Here is a 17,653-nt window from a genome sequence, read left to right on the forward strand (position 1 = left end):
TGGAACCCCCAGAAACCCCCGGGACCCCTTTCTTATGTGTCATACTCTGCTTGCTTCTTTAGTCTCCCAGAGCAGAGATCCCGCAAAAAAAAATAAGACATGAACCCCAGGTTGAAGAGGGAAGAATAATAGTAGAAAAAAGACCCCCGAGAAATAAACAAACCAGCAAGCCCTTATACACAGCCCCCAGTGGACAGGCCGGAATCCGCGTGCACCCAAACAAGAAAAATCAGAAAAAGCCAGCGCTCCTCGAGGTATTCATTTCCGATATAAATCACAAAAGAGCAGGATCGATGGTCAGACCGCGAGCGGGATCCTAGGCGCTCTTGTTCTTCTTTGCCCGGCTCGACTTCTTGGCAGGCTCGGGGGCAGGTGTCTCCTCGGCGGCCTTGCTTTGGCGCTTGCGCTTCTTGGGCTCGGGTGCCGGTGTGGCGACCTCCGAGGCGGCAGCGCTCTTGCGCTTGCCCACTGCACCCTTCTTGGTGCTCTTGGGGGTCTTGGCGGCGGGAGGGCTCGAGGGCTGCTCCTCCTCCTCCTCTGGCTGCTGCTGCTGCTCCTCCTCTTCGGGCTCTTGGATGGCCGGCTCGGCGACCTGGCCCTGGAGCTGCTGGGCGATGGCCTCCTGGTCATTGCTGATGTCGGCCGCGGCGGCATCCTTGCCGGTGGGCATGGGGATGTTGTTCATGTCGGCGTACGCAAGCGCGTCGTCGTCGCTCATCTCCTTGGCGCCTTGGTTGCCGTTCTTGTATGAGTGCACGCGGGCATTGTAGAGCCTCAAGTTGAACTGGTAAGCCTGGTCCCATCCCTATTTGTTGTGTTTTATCAGTACGAGTGCTTGGTGAATTATTCGGGATTTTAATAATTTAGTTGTCAACTTACAGCCTTCTCACGTGCCGACATGGTAGACCACCGTCTCTGGCCCTCCTCTTGGACGGCACCCTTGGCCGCATCAGCCCCGAGGTCGTCGGCGATGATAGGGCGGGCGGTCTGCATGTAAAGGAAGTAGGGAGTCAAAGGGCGCTTGGGAGCCATAGGGTCGTGCTGCCTCTTTTTACGCTCCTTCTTGACCTCCTCACCTGGCCTAGGTGCAGGGGCGGCCAGGACATTTGGCATGATGGGCAGGCCGACGTTAGCCAGATCCATGCCCATACCGTTCAGGGCGCTCAGGTCGCCGGCGTCCTCCATACCCTCGCCAAGGCCAATCAGCAGGTTGGTCTGGCGAAGGTAGTCCTGAGTAAAGGTCCCAATGAGGTTGTGGATGCTCTTGAGCCTCGAGTAGACTGCATGATAATGTTAGTATGCGGCGAGCAAAGAGACTTAAAGCAAAAATTATAGGTTTTTATTGTTTTGGAGTTTTCATATTGCGGTTGGGAAAGGGGGGGAAAAAAAGACTTTTTGGCGTAAACGTGAGATGAAAGTTGAGAACGAAGGGCAAAATATGCGGATGAAATAAACAGCTATGTCGGTTGCTGCTGGCGAATTGGGTGTCTCGTATCCGTACTGCAGACGCGTTGGGGCAGACATATATGCAGCTTGGATCGAATGCAGTGACCAAAACAAGCAAGGCCAGGGTTGTTGTTGATAGGGAAAAACTTACCAGAGTCCCGCACGCGAATGAAGCCCTCGACGTCAATCGGGCGTTGCGGAGCCATGGTGGCAGAGGTGCTTGCGGCTGCAATCGCAACCTCTTGCGCGGGGGCCACAGCGGCAACCTGCTTGTTCTTTGGGGGACGCGCCATTGATGCTGTTGTGAGGTTTTGGTGCTGAAAGGATTCTGTTGTGTCGGGTGGGTCAGGTTGGGGTTGAATTGTGACCGTGCTATGCTGGATTTGAGGTCAATTGATGGTGATGCGATGCTGCGGTTTAGCGGTTTTAGTGGTGATGGCGCTGAAGAAATGAAGTGCAAGAGAACAGGCCCGGGGACATGGGCGGGTGTTTGGGGGGCTGGCGAGTTATCTGACAGACGCTGCCTGCCCAAATCACTAAAAATTTGTGAGCGGGTCAAATCAATCAGCCAATTTTTTTGGTTTCGCCCCTCAAAAGGCAGCGACACCTGGCCCCCTCCCTCCCACATGAATTTTGCTGCTGCCCGCCCCAAAACAGCCAAATCAACCAAACCTGTGCTGTCTGCCCGGGGTACCAGTCTTGAGTGACCTGAACACGTCGCCAACTAATTCTGGCATTTTATTCTACTGGAGATTTTTCAAACACGCGCGCTGGGGAAGGTTATAACCCATTCATTTATTTAGGCCCGAACCACGATGAACTCGTTTGTGCGGTCAAAACGGTTGATTTGGAGCTGTGAGTTGCCTAGGCAGGCCGCCGTCCTTCCCGGGACTGTTTAGGCGATACCTGAACCAAGGCCAAAATTGAAGTTCTTTTTTCAGAGCCCGAGGCGATGGTGGGCGAGGTGCCTGGGCGGTACTGGGGCATTGGTAGGTTGCGCGAAGGTAGCACAATCACTCGTCGCACATCCACCAAACTCCGCCAATCAAGCCTTGGGAACAGGGCTAGGGTGCTCCGCACCTCTACACTCCCACGCCCGAAATCAGCGCGATGAGACCAAAATTACCACAGCCACCACCTGCCCGAAACCCCATCCTGACCAGTCCATTTTATTGTTCTGTGTCCTAATCAGCTGAATTCTGACGACCAGAGTCGGGTGCTTGGGTACCTCAGGGCCTCCCACTACCGGGTCGAAAGCCAGCGCCTCCAACCAAAGCTGATTAACGACAGGACTCAATGGGCTGAAAGCCCAGCCTACCCTTAGGCGACTCCATTCCTTTGCATTACTGAGCCATTCATCCATGAAATTCATTTCGCGCAGGCGCTCCAAACCTTGAATACACCCGCGTAAAACGCTTGTCACCAGTACTGCATCCCGCTGAGACGGACACCTTTTCACCAGATGCGCTACAAAGTCAAATTAGGTTAATTCTGTCACGTAACCCTCCACTCACGATGGTAAAATCCATGGATTTGCGTCTCCTTTCAAAACTCCGTACGCGACTGAGATTTTTCCTCTTTATCTCTCCTTACCTTCTTCTCTCCCTCTCAAGCAAGTGTATTAAAATTATGTATTATGATTGTGATTCGTGAAAACCTCGCACGGTGGCTCTCCAAGACGCGACACAAAACTACACCGACAGCCTGGAGGTTGATGTGGCTTCAGCTCCACTGCTTTGCTACTTCCTGTTCGTTTACAGATTGAAACCCTGTGAATGTAGGCCACAATTTGCCGAGCGATTCAGCTACTCAAGCGCTACTTCATACACGCAGCATATGGCGCGTATTGTACAATGATTTTAGGGTTTGAAAACCAAATGCGCGGACTGACTGACTCCAGCTGAGCTCTGGCGGCGCGACTGTCATCCTTGTCATGACGGCAGTGTCAACAAACAAAACTGGCGCGCAGCACCTCAGAGCTCTAGGTGCGCGCATGATCTGATTGGCCCCTACCCCACTGTTGTGACAGTGTCCCCACAGCAGGTCGAGACAAGCCTGCCCCTCCCGAGGTTCTCTCGGGCGGTTACAACCCCGCCTGCCCTGAACTTTTGCTTGATTGAAGGGGTTGATCGGATCTCTCCACTGTGTGATGGGAAACTCCCCCCAAGGACAGCTAGCTCAGTCTGGATACCTGTCTTGGCAAATGCTTCCACGCTGGAGCTCTCTCTACCTTGCCGGCATTTGCCCAGTCGCGCCCAGCTTGGCCAAGATGTAAGTTGGGGTCAAAGATGAGTGGGTATTCAAAACCATTCGACATATCGAAAGTACTTATTATATGCTAAAGATAATCATGGTGTTGAAGGCATCGAGTGAGGTATAAAGATTTCCTAACGTAGGTAGATACTATCGATGGGTAAAAATGATCAACTCTTGTAATCAGATTTGTTCCAGGATGCACTGAAACAAGAGCGGCGATGCATTGACGGCGGCCTCCAATGACGTACTGTCAGCAACTGGAGCTGGACCCCTCCTCCCCCAACGTGAGGTTGCCCTGAATTATGTCGAAAAAAAAAGTCCAATGTATTGGGTGTCACCCAACTTCCTAGTGACAGCTCCCTCATACTCACTGATAGGGTGGTAAAAACCAGGGCAGTCAAAAACTGACATGACCTTCCGTCCCTCAACTTGATTCTCTTCTCACTACACATCAACCTATTCAACACGACCGGAAAACGTGTACATTGATCAAGCTCGGGTATTTTACTGTTCTCGTAGCTAATCAGAGACCTTGGCATCGTTTGTTGCATATTTGCCTGTTTGACGGTTCTTTTCTGAAGCAACTGCTCTGTTTGTTATCTTGACGATACTTTCAATCCCCGCTACGGCGTCTTTAGACACTTAACCCCTCCTCCCGAATAACCAACTGTACGGAGAAGTAAGTACCTTACCTTTTCTTGTCACCTTGGCCTGATGCAGCACATCTTGCTTTTTTTCCCAATTCTCTTCTTCCTCTACCCATATCTGGGAGGTAGCTTTTTCCCAGTCCCATTCTCGTGCGGGCAATAGCTTCGCTGCCTTCTTTTTGTCTTACCAGGTGCCTGGCTAGCTACCCTACTTAGGGTCCTACCCAAGGATCGTCAAATTTCCAAGCTAATATAAGCGTTCAGAACACCGGGAGCTCCAACCGTGAAACTTCGGATCAATATGCACAGGATGGCTTCCTTCAATCCATCTCAGATGATCATTGGTCTCATCTTTCTTATCTTCTTCGCCCGACCTGCCCTAGCCTTTGGTGCTGGTAACATTGCCAGCATTTCCTCAGTGGAAGGCCAGAACTGTGAGCGAACTTTTGTATTCCTACATAATTCAAGAGCTTCTTCAGTTGCTAACATATCTGCTAATTCCTTCGCCTTCAGGGCGTCATGGCGATATCGAGGATGCTCTTCTCAAGATCGCTCTCGCCCGCGTGGCTGGCGGCAAGAACTTTGGCAAGCTCGACGTCCTCCGTGTCTATTTCGGGAACTGGCTTCGTGATTATAGCCAGGCCATTGATGTTGGAACCGTCAAGAATGTTTCCGCAGAGGCCGTGAGGCTCCTGCTGTGCATCTTGGGCTTCCTCACTTTTGGCTATGGTTCCCGCGAGTTTGAGGTTACCGCCGACCGCCTGGGCTGCTACCGACCTGAGGATCGTAAGTTGAGTGACTTCGTGATGAACTGGGGCGAACAGGCGCTAAACTTCTACATTCAGATATTGATAACCCAAAGAACTATGCCGACAATATTGATGCTCGGCAGTACGACGAGAGATTGCGGGGCCCTGTAGATGAGGGTACCGAACTTGCAGTTGATGAGCAGACCGGTCTTAAGAATTACATTGCCAACGAGAACGCAGGCATCATGACCAGCGCGCAACACGTCAGGAACCTGTTCACCCGTTGCATTGAGCTCGGACGGTCTTACGGAAGAAACCGAAACAAGAGCGACTTTTACGAAGCCCTCAGGCTTTTGGGTACTGGTCTCCACTGCTTGGAAGACTACTTCGCGCACAGCAACTACACGGAGCTTGCTCTGATCGAGATGGGGGAGCGTGACGTGTTTCCTCATGTTGGCCGCGATACCATGATTCGAATTCCAGGTGCACGCCATGAAGTCTACCCCGTTGTCACTGGAACTTTCGGTGGTGTAGACTTTCTTCACTCCGTGACTGGAGAAGGTATGAATGCTTTGACGCCCTTGTAGTCATTCAAATGCTAACTAACTATGTCGCCAGTGTCGGACAAGTTGACCCAAAACGAACTCCAGCAGCTCGAGAACACTCTAGAGCACGAGCAGAGGAACGACACTAGCAAGCTTCGAGACCTCCTGGACAAGATTCCAGATGGTCTGATTGGCGGCGACAAGAAGTCAAAGCTGAACGAAATTGAAGACAACAATAACGCAGCGCAGATGGACCAGATAACCGTCTCGCCCAGGGAGCCTGAGGAATTCACCCGCCAGATTCAACAAGTGTTCGGACAGATAATGCCTGTTATTGAATTCCATGATGAGCTGTTGAAGACAATCTCGGAGAAACTTGACAATATTCCCATCCTGCCTCAACTCCTGGAACAGCTTGAGGAGCAGTTGTCTATGTTTGTTTTCACTCAGATTGCGCCCTTCATTCTGCCTGTCATTCGTCAGATCAAGAATGAGCTCATGACTGGCTCTTCAGAGATCATCGAAAGCAGCAAAAATGAGCAGCACATCGTATTTGAGGTGAGAAGTCCCAACCTTCAGGGGTTGTCAGCTTACACAGCTTATACTAACTCGCCTTTTAACCTAGGATGATCGCTGCACCGATCCCACGCACTCGTAAGTATTGATAGATCTTGTCATGTTGGTTTACATTCAAAATTGCGCAGTAACTAATCATTCAATAGAATGCTTTCCAAGGACCACTTCACAAACATTCTCAACGAGGTCGCAGGCCAAACTGCCAGTAAAGTCGTTGGTTGGGTTGTTCCGCAGCTGATGGAGGCGTGGGATGACGACAACATTGATATTGATCGTCTCCTCAACCGGATCATCTACGGTGTTCTGCACCACCCGGCTCAACGTGGAATGGGCGAAGACGGCGCCGAAGATGGCCGCCGGCTGATTTTCCGGTCAATTGAAGAGTGGTGGAACCACATGAGCGAGGATGCCAAGGACGACTACCGTCGGAAACTGTCACGCGACGGCGTTGAGAACGGTGAGAACCACAAGGAGGGAAATGATACAGGTCACGGCTGCTGCAAGCCTTTGGGCATGCACAAGAATTTCAAAGAAGGTGGCACCGTGGAGGACCGCATTGCCGGCGCTGCTGCCGGCGCCATTCTCGGTGGTTTGACCAGTGGCATTTCTGGCATAGTCTCGCAAGCCTCAGGTGGTCAGGTCAATCTTCCACAGTACGAGAACAAGACAAGCTTCTCTGATGCGTTTAGCGGTGGCGGTCGTGAGGAGTCCGGCAGCAGCGGCGGCGGGCTTCGAGGCATGATTGGCGATTTCCTCGGCGGTGCTTTCAAGGATGAGAACAAGGAGTCCTTCTCGAGCCGGGGCGAGGATCGGGATGGAGGTCACAGTCAATCTTACTCCCAGTACGGACGTTCCGACTCGGGTGATAGGTACGGTCAAGCGGAATACAGGGAGACGGAGTACGACGATGGCAGCAGGCGTAGCGAGTACCGCAGGTACGAGCAAGACGAAGACGGTAGCTCGTCGAGATATGAGAGACGAACCGAGACGCGATATGAGAGTAGTCAACAGAGCTGGAGGCAGGAGGATGATGATCGACGAGGTGGATGGTAATTCTGACTTGTGAGAGCCAGATGTGAGGGTGGGGTGGAACATTGAGAAAACAGGCGTTGAGGTTGATATGTTAGCGGCCGTATGAGATTCTGTTAGGATTTTTTCCTAGGTATGCTTTCAATCTGAGACTTGAGAAAAACACACTTGAGATTTATTAACTTGATATTTGTAAGAGCTGAATTGATTCCTCTAAGTACTGATGTGGCGAGTTGTTTTGGCTTAGGTTCTGCAATAACGGCGATGTTGGCTTCAAACAGTGCTCAAAGCTGCGCTTTAAAGTATTCCATGTTGTTACTTTGATGTCGAAAGTTCCTCCGGTAATTGAATCGCTGGTCTTGAGGATTTGATATTCAACAAGTATAAGTAATTAGTCACTATAAATTTGGGGGCTAAGCGTCCCTAGACAGGAAACAAACCACTTTACAATCATTCAGCAGTGTTTCACTCGCAAAAATGACACTGGATGGTACCTGGGAGTGAAATCGAGAAGGTTTATTGTCACTTGGAGACATTTGACTCCAAGAGCTATGCAAAAAAGGCGCCAGTCATCTGTACAAAATATCTGCCTAGGCACTTTAAAGCCTTCATATTTCTGTTGGGTATTATAAAGTTCATAAAAGAAAATAGTCATCCGAGTGCTTTCTATAAGCGGGTATATGTAATGTGTCGTTAATCACGTCGTCAAGAAAAAAAAAAGAAAAACAAGATATCGTTAGTGTCCCCTGAGCCAATCCGAGATCATCACTTGAACTGTGGGAATATGGTGCCCTTGGTTTTTTGCCCTGTAAAAAGAAATCGACTGTTAGTATAGAAATTTCAAAACGAGGCGAGCGCCACCATGTGTAACACTTACATATCGATTGGTTAGCCTGACTGTTGGGTAGGCCTCCCTCGATATCTGGTCCCGCGAGCTCCCTCATCCTTCGCCGCGTCCTGGTCCCGGGACTTGCTCTCCCTTCAACATCCACAATATCGTCAGGTTGCGTTGTTTCCCTGTCGTGATCAGTTGGTTGTGTGCGAGGTGCGTGTTTCTTCCGTGCGCTACCCCAACTGAGCCCCATCTTTTTGTCGGTGCTGCCGCCAATATCACGTTCCTCATCGTCACTGACGACTATGCGCTCACGCAGCTTCCTCGTCGCGATCTCACGGCGCACCATGTTGTTTGTGATGCGTGGGGAGTAGCCCTTGGGTAGCATGCACGTTTTACAGTGAGGGCACAGGGAGCTGAACTGGGATAAGAACTCGTCTATGCAGTCAGGATGGAATATGTGTCCACAGGGGAGTTCGCGGATGATTGTTTCTCGGTCGACATAAGGCTGCAGGCAGATGAGGCACTCGGGTTGATCACTGAGATTGCTCAAATCCTGGGCCGTGGACGACGGTGCTTGCTCTGTTGTTGACGGCGCAGAGACGGTGGTAGGTGATCCTGGCGGTGGGTTATCGTAATGGTTTGCGTATGTGAATACAGGGAAGTTCTGCACATGATTGAGCGGTACCTTGACCCGCTTGATTCCCAGTGCTTCGAGGTTAACTTCGCCTATTTGGACTCGTCTCCGCAAGTTCGAGCGTCTTTTACGGGCAACGCATTGTAAGAAAATTGAAGTTGCGAGAACGATTCCGACCAAAACGCCAAGAAATATAGGGATCGATATCCAAAAAGTGTTGAAGGATGTATCGACGTTAACATTCATGGTCGTCCATATCCTCACAAAATCCTCCTCTCTCGGGTCGTACATGGCGGCGATTTCGTCGCCGAGTGGTACACTGGTGATGTTACCACTGTAAAGACTGAGTTGGGTCATCATCTCGGCGCCAACGCGACCTGGAACGGCAAAGACGGGGAACCTGTTCTGAAGCTTCCAAGAGTCGTCCTCATCCAGGTCCCAAAGGTCATCATCTGCAGGAGGCGGTGCATCGGTGCTGTTTGTGTCCCGGTAGAAGATGAAAGCACGGATGGGATCCACGCGCGCAGACGCGAGGAAGGACCGAGTGCATTCAGTGCTAATCCACGGAGCGAGGCCAACGAGGTTAAAAGATGCAGCTGGGAGATTTGCCCGACGGGTAACCTTCGAAGGCACCATAGACGCAACCTTCTTCTGGCATGGGTCTTTTGAGCTGAGATCAGGGACGTAGAGAAGCCCCTGAATATTTTGGGAAGAGGTAACGTATGACGATGCCAGGGTTACCAAGTTCTCTGAGAACCGTGACGAGTAGGCAATTTGATTCTGAGCACGGTGCGTTAGTATGCATCATGATTAGGTACGCTCTGGTACAGTAGATGACATGAAGACATATAGATATAATGCGGCAGCATTCAACACTTGAGTATGCCAAGGAATAACATGGACGTTGACCTACTGAGCTGGCCGATAGGTTCCTGATAACCGTGCTCGCCCCGGAGCCCTGGCTACTCTGGGCCGGATTATTGAGCAAAAGGCTGCAGCAAGTTAGGTTAGCTACTGAACTTTCAAACATTGGGGGAAAGGACGTATAAGAATATACTTACACAACATTACTGATATCGACGAGGGCTATTGTGAACACAAGATACAAGTCAGCGTGTGTGCAGTGTGTTTGGTCAATGCACAACAGCCAAATAAGTCTGTGGTAGGTAGTAGACTTGGCAAACTTGGCACAACGGTTTGTACCGGCGCTATTTGCAAGCAGGCACGGCACGGTATGATGGATGGACGGTCGTTGTCTTTCCTTGCTTTTATTTTCCTTTGGCGGGGCGCCATTGAAGCCAAGACGACCCGATTGATTCTGCAGCCCACCCCAAATTTATAACTGCCAAAAGCTTGTGCTGCTGCTGCTGCAAACCAGAACCAAGAATGGCGGGCTAGCCACGCGCGAGGAAAGAAAGAAAGAAAAAAGACGTTTAAAATAAAGCAAAGTAAATACTTACACATGCTCTCTTGCGATCAAACCATGTTTGGCATGGGACGGGGTTGTGTCACCATAACCCGAGGAAGAAGGTACAAGATCGAATCGTTCAATCAAATGTTGTTTTTATCTGCGACTGCGGGAGAAAGAAAAAAAAATCCGGGATACGATGAAATGGATGGTACAACGACCAGCGAGGGGTCGGTGATGATGATGTCGTCGGAAGACAAGACAGACAGACAAGCGTAGAAAAAAAGGAGAGTTAAGGTAGAGGGAATGAAAGCAAAGCCAAGAGATTTAGTGCCAGGTTAAGATTAGATGTCGTTTTGTTTTTAGTGTAACCGTGATCTTGTCAAGTCAACTCAAAAAAAATTCAAACTGATTTTTTCTCAAAAAAACCGATTGATGGATGAATGATGGGCAAGCCCAAAATGGTACGACGGATGCTGCGTTGGGTGGATGGATGGATGGATGGTGGATGAATGACCAGAGCCAAGACAGACAGACGTAGACGTGGATGGTCAGGGCACGAAGTTGACTGACTGGGCGAATCTGGGGGACCAAGGGAACTTATCAATGCCAAGACTTGGACCTGCGAACGGACTACACCCTACTCCACATCAGGGCGTTGCAAAAATGGAAACTTTTTCACCCAATGCCAGGTCGGCTTTGCCCCCCGGCCCACCTTGAACTGACTTGGTCATGAAAAAAAAGGTGGGTTTTTCAGCCAGGCACCCACTGGGTTCGACGGTGGTTTCAATCAGGTGCTGTACATGTCATCCGTGCTTGATAATCGTCGGATACGGGACAAGGGCTGTTTCGGCTGGTCTCAGCCCCATCCAGTCATAAAGGAGGCCAGAGTCAAAAGAGACCCGCCCTGTCGTGCGAAGCATTTTTCTGGGTTGCACAGAAAAGCTTGTTTATTCTTGTTCTGGGTAGCGGCCCACGCTTTTTACGTAGTACTCTGCCTAATGTACTCTGTTTGCTACAAACTGTTACTCTCCAATGGTACCGTACGTACTATGAAATAAATACATTACGCCGTCAGTCATATTGATCCTGTTCTCTCTTCCCCACTATCGTAACTGCTGCTACTACCGTCGTATTCCACTTTGTATGCGTACGTATCCAATCTCAAAAAGCTCCCATTAGCGACGGCCTTTGTCCATCCTGCTTCATTCAGCACTAATCTACCTAGCTATGTACACATACATCATACTTGCTATGTAAACACGTTGCTTGAATACAAAGGAGTAATAAAGTTTGGGCTAGAAATCATCTACTGTACCTAGGTATGCAATATTCGCGAGAGATGAAGCTTAGCCCTCGGAGATACCAACAATGGCGAACAATCAGCTCGCTGATCAATTCAAAGCACGTAAGAAGGTAAGGTAGGTAGCAAGGTACGTAAGGTAGGTAGGTACCTAACGCGAAATTAAGGTTGGTAGGTAAGGTATGTGACCACCACCACTAAAAACAGCGCCAGGTTTGGTACCTACCTATTCTTGCTATTGTGCCTGCTTCAGCTATCATCATTCATGCGCGGACCAGCCGCAACCCCGAGGAACACACCTTCAGCTTTCCATCCTATTCCAACGGCTGCCTGCCTGCATGCCACCAATCAGAAGGCGGCAACAGCAGTTGTGGGTTCCATCCCCGGGGCTTCTGTCCGTTGGGTGTTTGGCGTGAAATCGACCACCACCCGGAAAGCATCTGCCTGTCGGTTTTTTCAGGTGTAGATCTTCAATTAGGGATTGTCCCGGCTACCTATTTCTACAAAGTACCTGCTTGTCCTGACTAAAGTCCAAAGAGGTAGGTGGGTAAAATGGGTAACGAACAGAAGATCCTCCAGTTTGAAACTTTTGTCTCCCTTTTCTCATCAATCAGTAAAAAAGACACGACCTCCCGAGGGGATCGATCGGTAGATATTTCTCTAGCCTCCTGGGATCAGTTATTGACTTTACCCGCGATCTGCACCACAACCCTGCTAGGCCGTCGGCGTCGATAACAAGGCCGCCTTCTTTTTTTTCTTTTCTTTTCTTTTCTTTTTCTTTTCTTTTTCTTTTTCTTTTCCTTTTCCTTTTCTTTTTTTTACGCTCGCACGCATCCGCTTTTGGAGGTGATCTCGGACGGACAAGTGACCTGCTTGAATGACACGCTCGGGTTGTCGGCTCCCTTGAACCAGTCGAATCGCCAGTAACAACCTTTCTTGAGCTTTTCCGGAAATCCGTCGCACTCGGACCTAGACCGAATCCCGCCGTATCGCTCCCCCCATCCGTTGGCCGGCGCACCGTACTGCTCCGTGCATGCGTTGAATATACCAACACCGCCGCCGGGAATCTGGTTTTTTTTTTCTCTCATTGTCAGGAATTCGTTCAGCGGAGAGTGGGCCTAAAGATATGGAGTAATAGAGGGGGATCTTGGACGCACCGCAATATCAAAGTGGTTCTGTCCGAGGTCACCTCCCGTGTTTCTGAGAAGACTGGTATCAGCATCTTTTGTTTTCTTCTTTTTCCCCCTCTCAGCCCATCTTTCTCCCACGTCCAAAGAAGAGTCTGGAATCCGGTTGCTCACGTTGCTTGAACTATCGGACGGTCGATCATAGTTGGTTAGCGTGTTGCTCTAGACGTCTTGATGAGTTGTTGTGGGTTCAGGGATGTTCCTGGCCATGAGGTTGCTCACCTATCATCCTTTGCCCTGTCACCGGCCCACTGGTGAAAGTCAGTTCGTAACAGGCGCAGCACCAGTCAGACTCGCGTTGACCGGAGATACGGACGGCCCTGGTTGTAAAAAAGAAAAAAGTCAGCGTCGTGACGGCATTATTTCCCTTTTTTTTTCAATTTTCTTTTTCTTTTGTGATTTCGGCCTCCACGCCCAAACCCGAAACCCGGGACTCGCGCTGCAGACTTACGCGAAACCATAAGCCAGTGAGTCGTTGACAGCGAACGGCTCCTGCGACGAGCACATGAAAGCTCCACCGCCATTGTCGCATCCGGACTCTGTCCCAGAGTAAAAAAAAAAAAAGCATCCCCGTCAGAAAAATCTTCCAGAACAAACATCAACGAGGCGCCCTCCAGAGCCCCCGCCCGAAAGACTCACTGGTGTTGCCTCCATCGTTCAGCGGGTTATCCGCCTTGTCGCAAGTTTTCAGCGGTCCGGAAACGAGGCTTGCCTTTCCGGGCCATCCGCACGATGGCTTGCAGCAGTCCCAGTACCGCGTCGTGGCTCCAGTGCCCTGTATCTGCGCCGACACGGCAGTCGCCAGGCAGGCGAGGATTGCAGAGGTTGTGGTCTTCATCTTGATGTCTTGTTGAAGTTTCTAGCTGCCTATTGGTGTCTGGATATCTTATCTCCGGACGCTTTCTTTTAAAACTTGAGACTCGAGCCGCTCGAGTGTTGATCAGAGAGGATACCTGAGCATCACTCTCCAGGTAGAAAGCTGACGGGCGAGGTCGACTTATACCCCTTGGGTGCCATATTCCTCTTTCTGACATTCGGTGCCTGTAAGAGGCTCGGCATATTCCTTCATAAACGGGGGGCTAATAAGAACTCCGCGAATTGGTGTATTGCATAACAAACCTCCCATCAAGGTAATGAGAGCAGCTTGCGTAAACACGAGTCGCGGCGCGCGGTATATAAAGTGCCATGCCGTGCGGACGACTTTACCCGTAGACTAACCCACTGATCAACGTTCCCTGCTTGAGATTACGACCATTTTTCATATATAGCTCTTCCTGTTTAGCCCAGCCGTTTATAACCGGGTATGATGCTGACACCAATCAAGCCACCTGCATGTGACAGGCAAGAGTATATAAAGTTCTTCTATAGACTAATGAGGAAGAGCTACAGAAAAGATAGATGTTGAACCGGGAGAGTCTCGACGAGTTTGGTTACCTGGATACCTAGATGTGCAACAACAACCCCCGGAAAAAGCGTCCGTATACCAATCTTTGCCGAGGAAATATCCAAGTCGGCCCCAGATGTTCCGCACCGCTTTTATCCGCCGCCCCGTTGTTGCTCATCAGCATCTCTTTTCTGAACCACCTGCCGAACATCTCATCTCCGCCATCTTGGTTGATTTGGCATTCGGAAGGTGAAGGTCCATGTCATGCAGGAGCGAAGCCTAAGCTGCGCGGATTACTACTACTTCGTAGGTTTGCGAGACGAGTCGAGTCTGTGTATATATTTGATGAGAAGAAAAAAAAAAAAAAAAAAAAAGTCGGCCAAACGCATGGCAATTATGTCAAGTGCGGATATAAAGATGCCGAGGATCCGACAGGTCGGCAGAGACATGTCAAGACATTTCAGACGATACGTAAAAGGCATGGTGGATATCTAAGGTAGGTAACTAATTTTGTTGGGCTAGGGGAACTTCGATTGTCACCGTTTTCACTCGATCGTTCCTCGTCTAGGGGTGGGTTAAAGGAATTAGTTGTAAGCCCAGAAAAGCTTAACGTAAGGAGTTGACTCGTTGGGTATCAATTTCAATAGATTAATAAGTACTCTCCTCTGCCGAGGCAACATTTCAGTTGAACCAGTCATCAACTCAGCTGTCTCGCCGCAACATCGTTAATACATGATCGTGGGCGGCCGAGCTGTAAAAGAAAATGTAGACACAAACGCCCCCCCCCTNCCCCCCCCAATCATTCTGATGTCCGAAAAATGATGTATCACTCTTCTTCATCAGCTTCTTCGTCCCACGCATCCTTCTCTGCTTCTATCAAGCCCGCCATGGTATCGTCCTGGAAAATGGTACTGCCTGGGTCACTGCTCCGCGGCACCTTTGATATCATATCGTCCTCGAAAATGGGCCCTATGTTCTCGATCCAGCGTCGTCGCCTCTCCATCAGCGTACGGGCATGATCTCCAATGCCAGGTCTGGCCATGGCTGCCGAGACTGCCACAGGACGGTTCTTCTTGGCCTTGCCCTTGCCCATAGTCCTAGTCCGCTTAAGATACGCTTGTTGCACCTGGGTGTCGAGATCCTCGAGGATCGTAGTGTATTCTTGGTGTGCCATACGCTCTCGTACGAGCTCCATGAGACGTGCTTTGCGTGCGCCGTTGACGAGCATCTGCTCCCGTAGACGGGATTGCAGGAGACGCAGACGCGCAGCGACCTCGTCATCAAAGCCGGCGTCGTAATCTGCCGTCCACGATGGATCCGCCCCGCCGGCCGCAACTCCCGCGTTGGTGGTTCCGTTTGTCCCGCTAGCGGCGCCAGCTCCATTGGTGGCTGCGGTGGCAGCATCGGGAAGTGGCAAGAAGCCAATGTGACGCAGTTCTTGCTTGAGACGTTCGTCGACTTGCGAATAGTCGAGCTTTGGGTGTGACGCTTTCTTCCAAGCGTCTGTAGATGACTCTGCCATGAACGTTGCCGGAGGTAAGGTCTTGCCAGCCGCGGGCGTTGAGCCCTGGCCAAGATTATCAAACAGATTGCTTGCGTTGAGCTGTGTGTCCGGAAAGGCGAGAGGTTGATTCGAAGGGGCAGGAGGCGGACCGCCAACCATGACAAGCTCTTCATTAGGGCCAAGTTCGAAGTTCCCGCCAGCAGCAAACGCATCGGCCTCCTCAGCTCCGCCGAGATCACCGTTAAGCGAGATGCCAGGATCTGGAAATGTAGTCTGAGGTGGTTTTTCGGCCTCGGTTTGCTGCGTGCGTCCCTCAGGACGCATGGCGCACAGAAGTCGCGAGAGCAACGGTCCAACCGAGAGCTTGTCTGTCTCTGCGACATTATCGTTCATTTGGTCGATGTTACCTCGGGGCTGATTCGCAGGCAGCCTGTCCCTACCAGGGCCCGAATCGACATTCATTGCGCCATCCTCCTCTGCCCAAATCTCCGTGTAGTGGCGTTTGCCGCGCTTCGGCATGATGAAGGGCGTCGACCGGTCACCTCGCTCTCGAAGAAAAGTAAGATCCTCTTCGTTGAAAGGTCGAAAGTAAGGCTCTATATACGTAGAGAAAGTGCTGAAGCTGATCTGATTCGTGACCTTGCCGTTGGTGAAGTCTTTATCGGGTGGATCTCCTGCAATGAGGTCCGCCAAATCGCTTGGAGGGTATGTTGCAACACTGTAGATTTCGCATATCTCCTCGTGGCTCATGCCTGGCTTGACAGGTAAAATTTCGTAGACGGTTGGGTCGGGGAAAGTTGACGGATCCTCGCCAAATGTCTGGTTTTGCGGAACGGGCCTCGGAGGCGGGGCGCCCTCGTCCTCGGAGGACTCCTCTTCTTCCTCTTCGTCGTTCCCAGCTTTCTCGTCGCTCGTCTTTTTCTTCTCATCCAGGTCCATGGCGCTGGGCGACATGGGTTCTCGTGGTGAAGATAGTGAGCTTGCAGAATCTTCTCTGGAAGCTTTTCTGGCCTTTGCGTTTTGATCCCTGAGTGGTGATGAGCGCTCTGAGGTGTGTATGGCCATGTCAGTAAAAGGTGAAACGGAATGCGACCACTGGGTGAACGTGGTGGGGTTCTCTTCTTCAAGCAAACAAAGTGGCAGCCCCGTCGCACCACCCTACGACTACTGGAATACAAGAAACTACGCAAAATTATTGAACCACCAGACTTACCAACGTTGGTCTCTTGGGGGGCTAAACTGTCCTTGTCCTTGCTGTCCTTATCTTTTCGCCTCTTCTTAGTTGCGCGTCGGTCCTCGTCGGCCTCCCTCTGTAGACGTTCCTCCTCCTCCTCACGAGCCCTCTCGTCCATCCTATCGCGCCGTGTGCCTGCCAGCAAGCGCATGCCCCTGTCGCAGCCCGCACCGCGCTTCTCAGTGATCTCCTGCAGCTTCTGCAGGCGGCCCGAGATGCCATCGAGGTTGCGAGCGTCAGGTATAGCGGAGCTCGAGGCACCCTGCTCGAAAAGGTCTTCGTAGGTGAGGTTGCGCATCAAGTCGAACTTGAGCTCGAAATGCTCGCTTTCAAACGTCTCAACTGGCGGTAGCGTGGTTTGAGGCGGTATTGAGCTCGGCGTGGTGTTGCGGCTGCGTTGGCGCGCGATGGCACCGGCGCCCTTTTTGCCGGTGCCTTTCTGGCTGGAGCCTCCTGGAGGCATTTTGGGTGATGTGGTTGGTGATTAGTGAGATGGATTGATGGATGTCAATCGCCTCGGCGAAGAGGCGATAATCACGATTTTTTTGCGACACAATAGCGTGGATCGGTATCTAATTTGACATGAATATGAAGTAGAATCGAAGGCGGAAGGACCTAAGCAAAGTTAATGGTATTATCTGATGAGGATTGTGCGCTATTGATGAATTGATGGATTGGCGATGGGTTGATTGAACAATACACAGCTGTCGCACGTTCCATCCACAATGATGACAAGGTCCGATGGTAGAATGACAAGGGTTGGTGGTTTTGGTGGGGTTTGCCCAAGCACGCCCCGCATAGGGTAGGATCCGATTGGCGGCAAGACACATGAACCGATCATAATCTTTGGCTCTTTCCCCAGACTCTGTATTGTATTGTTGCGCCATCGAAGCATCGTCGCCGTGAATAGAAATGG

At 50.9% G+C, this 17,653-nt stretch overlaps 5 protein-coding genes across 5 annotated transcripts; 1 reads left to right on the forward strand and 4 right to left on the reverse strand.

Moving 5' to 3' along the window:
• Positions 1 to 5: 5 nt before the first annotated feature.
• On the reverse strand, positions 6 to 1,941 carry PgNI_04256 (uncharacterized protein). The gene is made up of 3 exons (XM_031124306.1): positions 1,598 to 1,941; positions 880 to 1,280; positions 6 to 805 (listed from the first exon to the last, which is right to left on the reverse strand). Exons 1-3 carry the CDS (start codon positions 1,737 to 1,739, stop codon positions 317 to 319), a joined length of 1,032 nt encoding a protein of 343 aa, XP_030984605.1. The 5' UTR covers positions 1,740 to 1,941; the 3' UTR covers positions 6 to 316.
• A 2,142-nt stretch (positions 1,942 to 4,083) lies between these two features.
• On the forward strand, positions 4,084 to 7,272 carry PgNI_04257 (uncharacterized protein; the record flags this gene model as incomplete). The annotated part of the gene is made up of 7 exons (XM_031124307.1): positions 4,084 to 4,381; positions 4,614 to 4,783; positions 4,863 to 5,135; positions 5,195 to 5,659; positions 5,717 to 6,201; positions 6,269 to 6,297; positions 6,366 to 7,272. Exons 2-7 carry the CDS (start codon positions 4,651 to 4,653, stop codon positions 7,270 to 7,272), a joined length of 2,292 nt encoding a protein of 763 aa, XP_030984606.1. The 5' UTR covers positions 4,084 to 4,381; positions 4,614 to 4,650.
• A 544-nt stretch (positions 7,273 to 7,816) lies between these two features.
• On the reverse strand, positions 7,817 to 10,503 carry PgNI_04258 (uncharacterized protein). Its single transcript, XM_031124308.1, has 5 exons — positions 10,178 to 10,503; positions 9,779 to 9,803; positions 9,631 to 9,709; positions 8,126 to 9,497; positions 7,817 to 8,054 (listed from the first exon to the last, which is right to left on the reverse strand). Exons 1-5 carry the CDS (start codon positions 10,179 to 10,181, stop codon positions 8,014 to 8,016), a joined length of 1,521 nt encoding a protein of 506 aa, XP_030984603.1. The 5' UTR covers positions 10,182 to 10,503; the 3' UTR covers positions 7,817 to 8,013.
• A 1,673-nt stretch (positions 10,504 to 12,176) lies between these two features.
• On the reverse strand, positions 12,177 to 13,705 carry PgNI_04259 (uncharacterized protein). The gene is made up of 6 exons (XM_031124309.1): positions 13,255 to 13,705; positions 13,067 to 13,154; positions 12,838 to 12,935; positions 12,730 to 12,739; positions 12,586 to 12,628; positions 12,177 to 12,495 (listed from the first exon to the last, which is right to left on the reverse strand). The coding sequence occupies exons 1-6, from the start codon at positions 13,451 to 13,453 to the stop codon at positions 12,247 to 12,249; spliced, it is 687 nt and encodes a 228-aa protein (XP_030984604.1). The 5' UTR covers positions 13,454 to 13,705; the 3' UTR covers positions 12,177 to 12,246.
• A 1,103-nt stretch (positions 13,706 to 14,808) lies between these two features.
• On the reverse strand, positions 14,809 to 17,414 carry PgNI_04260 (uncharacterized protein). The gene is made up of 2 exons (XM_031124310.1): positions 16,717 to 17,414; positions 14,809 to 16,549 (listed from the first exon to the last, which is right to left on the reverse strand). The coding sequence occupies exons 1-2, from the start codon at positions 17,198 to 17,200 to the stop codon at positions 14,826 to 14,828; spliced, it is 2,208 nt and encodes a 735-aa protein (XP_030983539.1). The 5' UTR covers positions 17,201 to 17,414; the 3' UTR covers positions 14,809 to 14,825.
• Between the last annotated feature and the right edge of the window lie 239 nt (positions 17,415 to 17,653).

Source organism: Pyricularia grisea, assembly GCF_004355905.1.
Source record: "Pyricularia grisea strain NI907 chromosome Unknown Pyricularia_grisea_NI907_Scaffold_2, whole genome shotgun sequence".
NCBI lineage: Eukaryota > Fungi > Ascomycota > Sordariomycetes > Magnaporthales > Pyriculariaceae > Pyricularia > Pyricularia grisea.

Excerpts from the sequence above, each read along its gene's own strand:
- PgNI_04256 (XM_031124306.1), bottom strand. The coding sequence starts at position 1,739 with ATGGCGCGTCCCCCAAAGAACAAGCAGGTTGCCGCTGTGGCCCCCGCG. Across the intron at positions 1,281-1,597 it reads CATTCGCGTGCGGGACTCTG|TCTACTCGAGGCTCAAGAGC; the intron begins GTAAGTTTTTCC and ends ATTATCATGCAG. Across the intron at positions 806-879 it reads TGTCGGCACGTGAGAAGGCT|GGATGGGACCAGGCTTACCA; the intron begins GTAAGTTGACAA and ends CACAACAAATAG.
- PgNI_04258 (XM_031124308.1), bottom strand. Across the intron at positions 9,498-9,630 it reads GGAACCTATCGGCCAGCTCA|AATCAAATTGCCTACTCGTC; the intron begins GTAGGTCAACGT and ends CACCGTGCTCAG. Across the intron at positions 8,055-8,125 it reads TCAGGCTAACCAATCGATAT|GGCAAAAAACCAAGGGCACC; the intron begins GTAAGTGTTACA and ends TTCTTTTTACAG.
- PgNI_04259 (XM_031124309.1), bottom strand. The coding sequence starts at position 13,453 with ATGAAGACCACAACCTCTGCAATCCTCGCCTGCCTGGCGACTGCCGTG. Across the intron at positions 13,155-13,254 it reads GAACGATGGAGGCAACACCA|AGTCCGGATGCGACAATGGC; the intron begins GTGAGTCTTTCG and ends ACTCTGGGACAG. Across the intron at positions 12,936-13,066 it reads TCACTGGCTTATGGTTTCGC|GGCCGTCCGTATCTCCGGTC; the intron begins GTAAGTCTGCAG and ends TTTTACAACCAG.
- PgNI_04260 (XM_031124310.1), bottom strand. The coding sequence starts at position 17,200 with ATGCCTCCAGGAGGCTCCAGCCAGAAAGGCACCGGCAAAAAGGGCGCC. Across the intron at positions 16,550-16,716 it reads CCCCCAAGAGACCAACGTTG|AGCGCTCATCACCACTCAGG; the intron begins GTAAGTCTGGTG and ends TACACACCTCAG.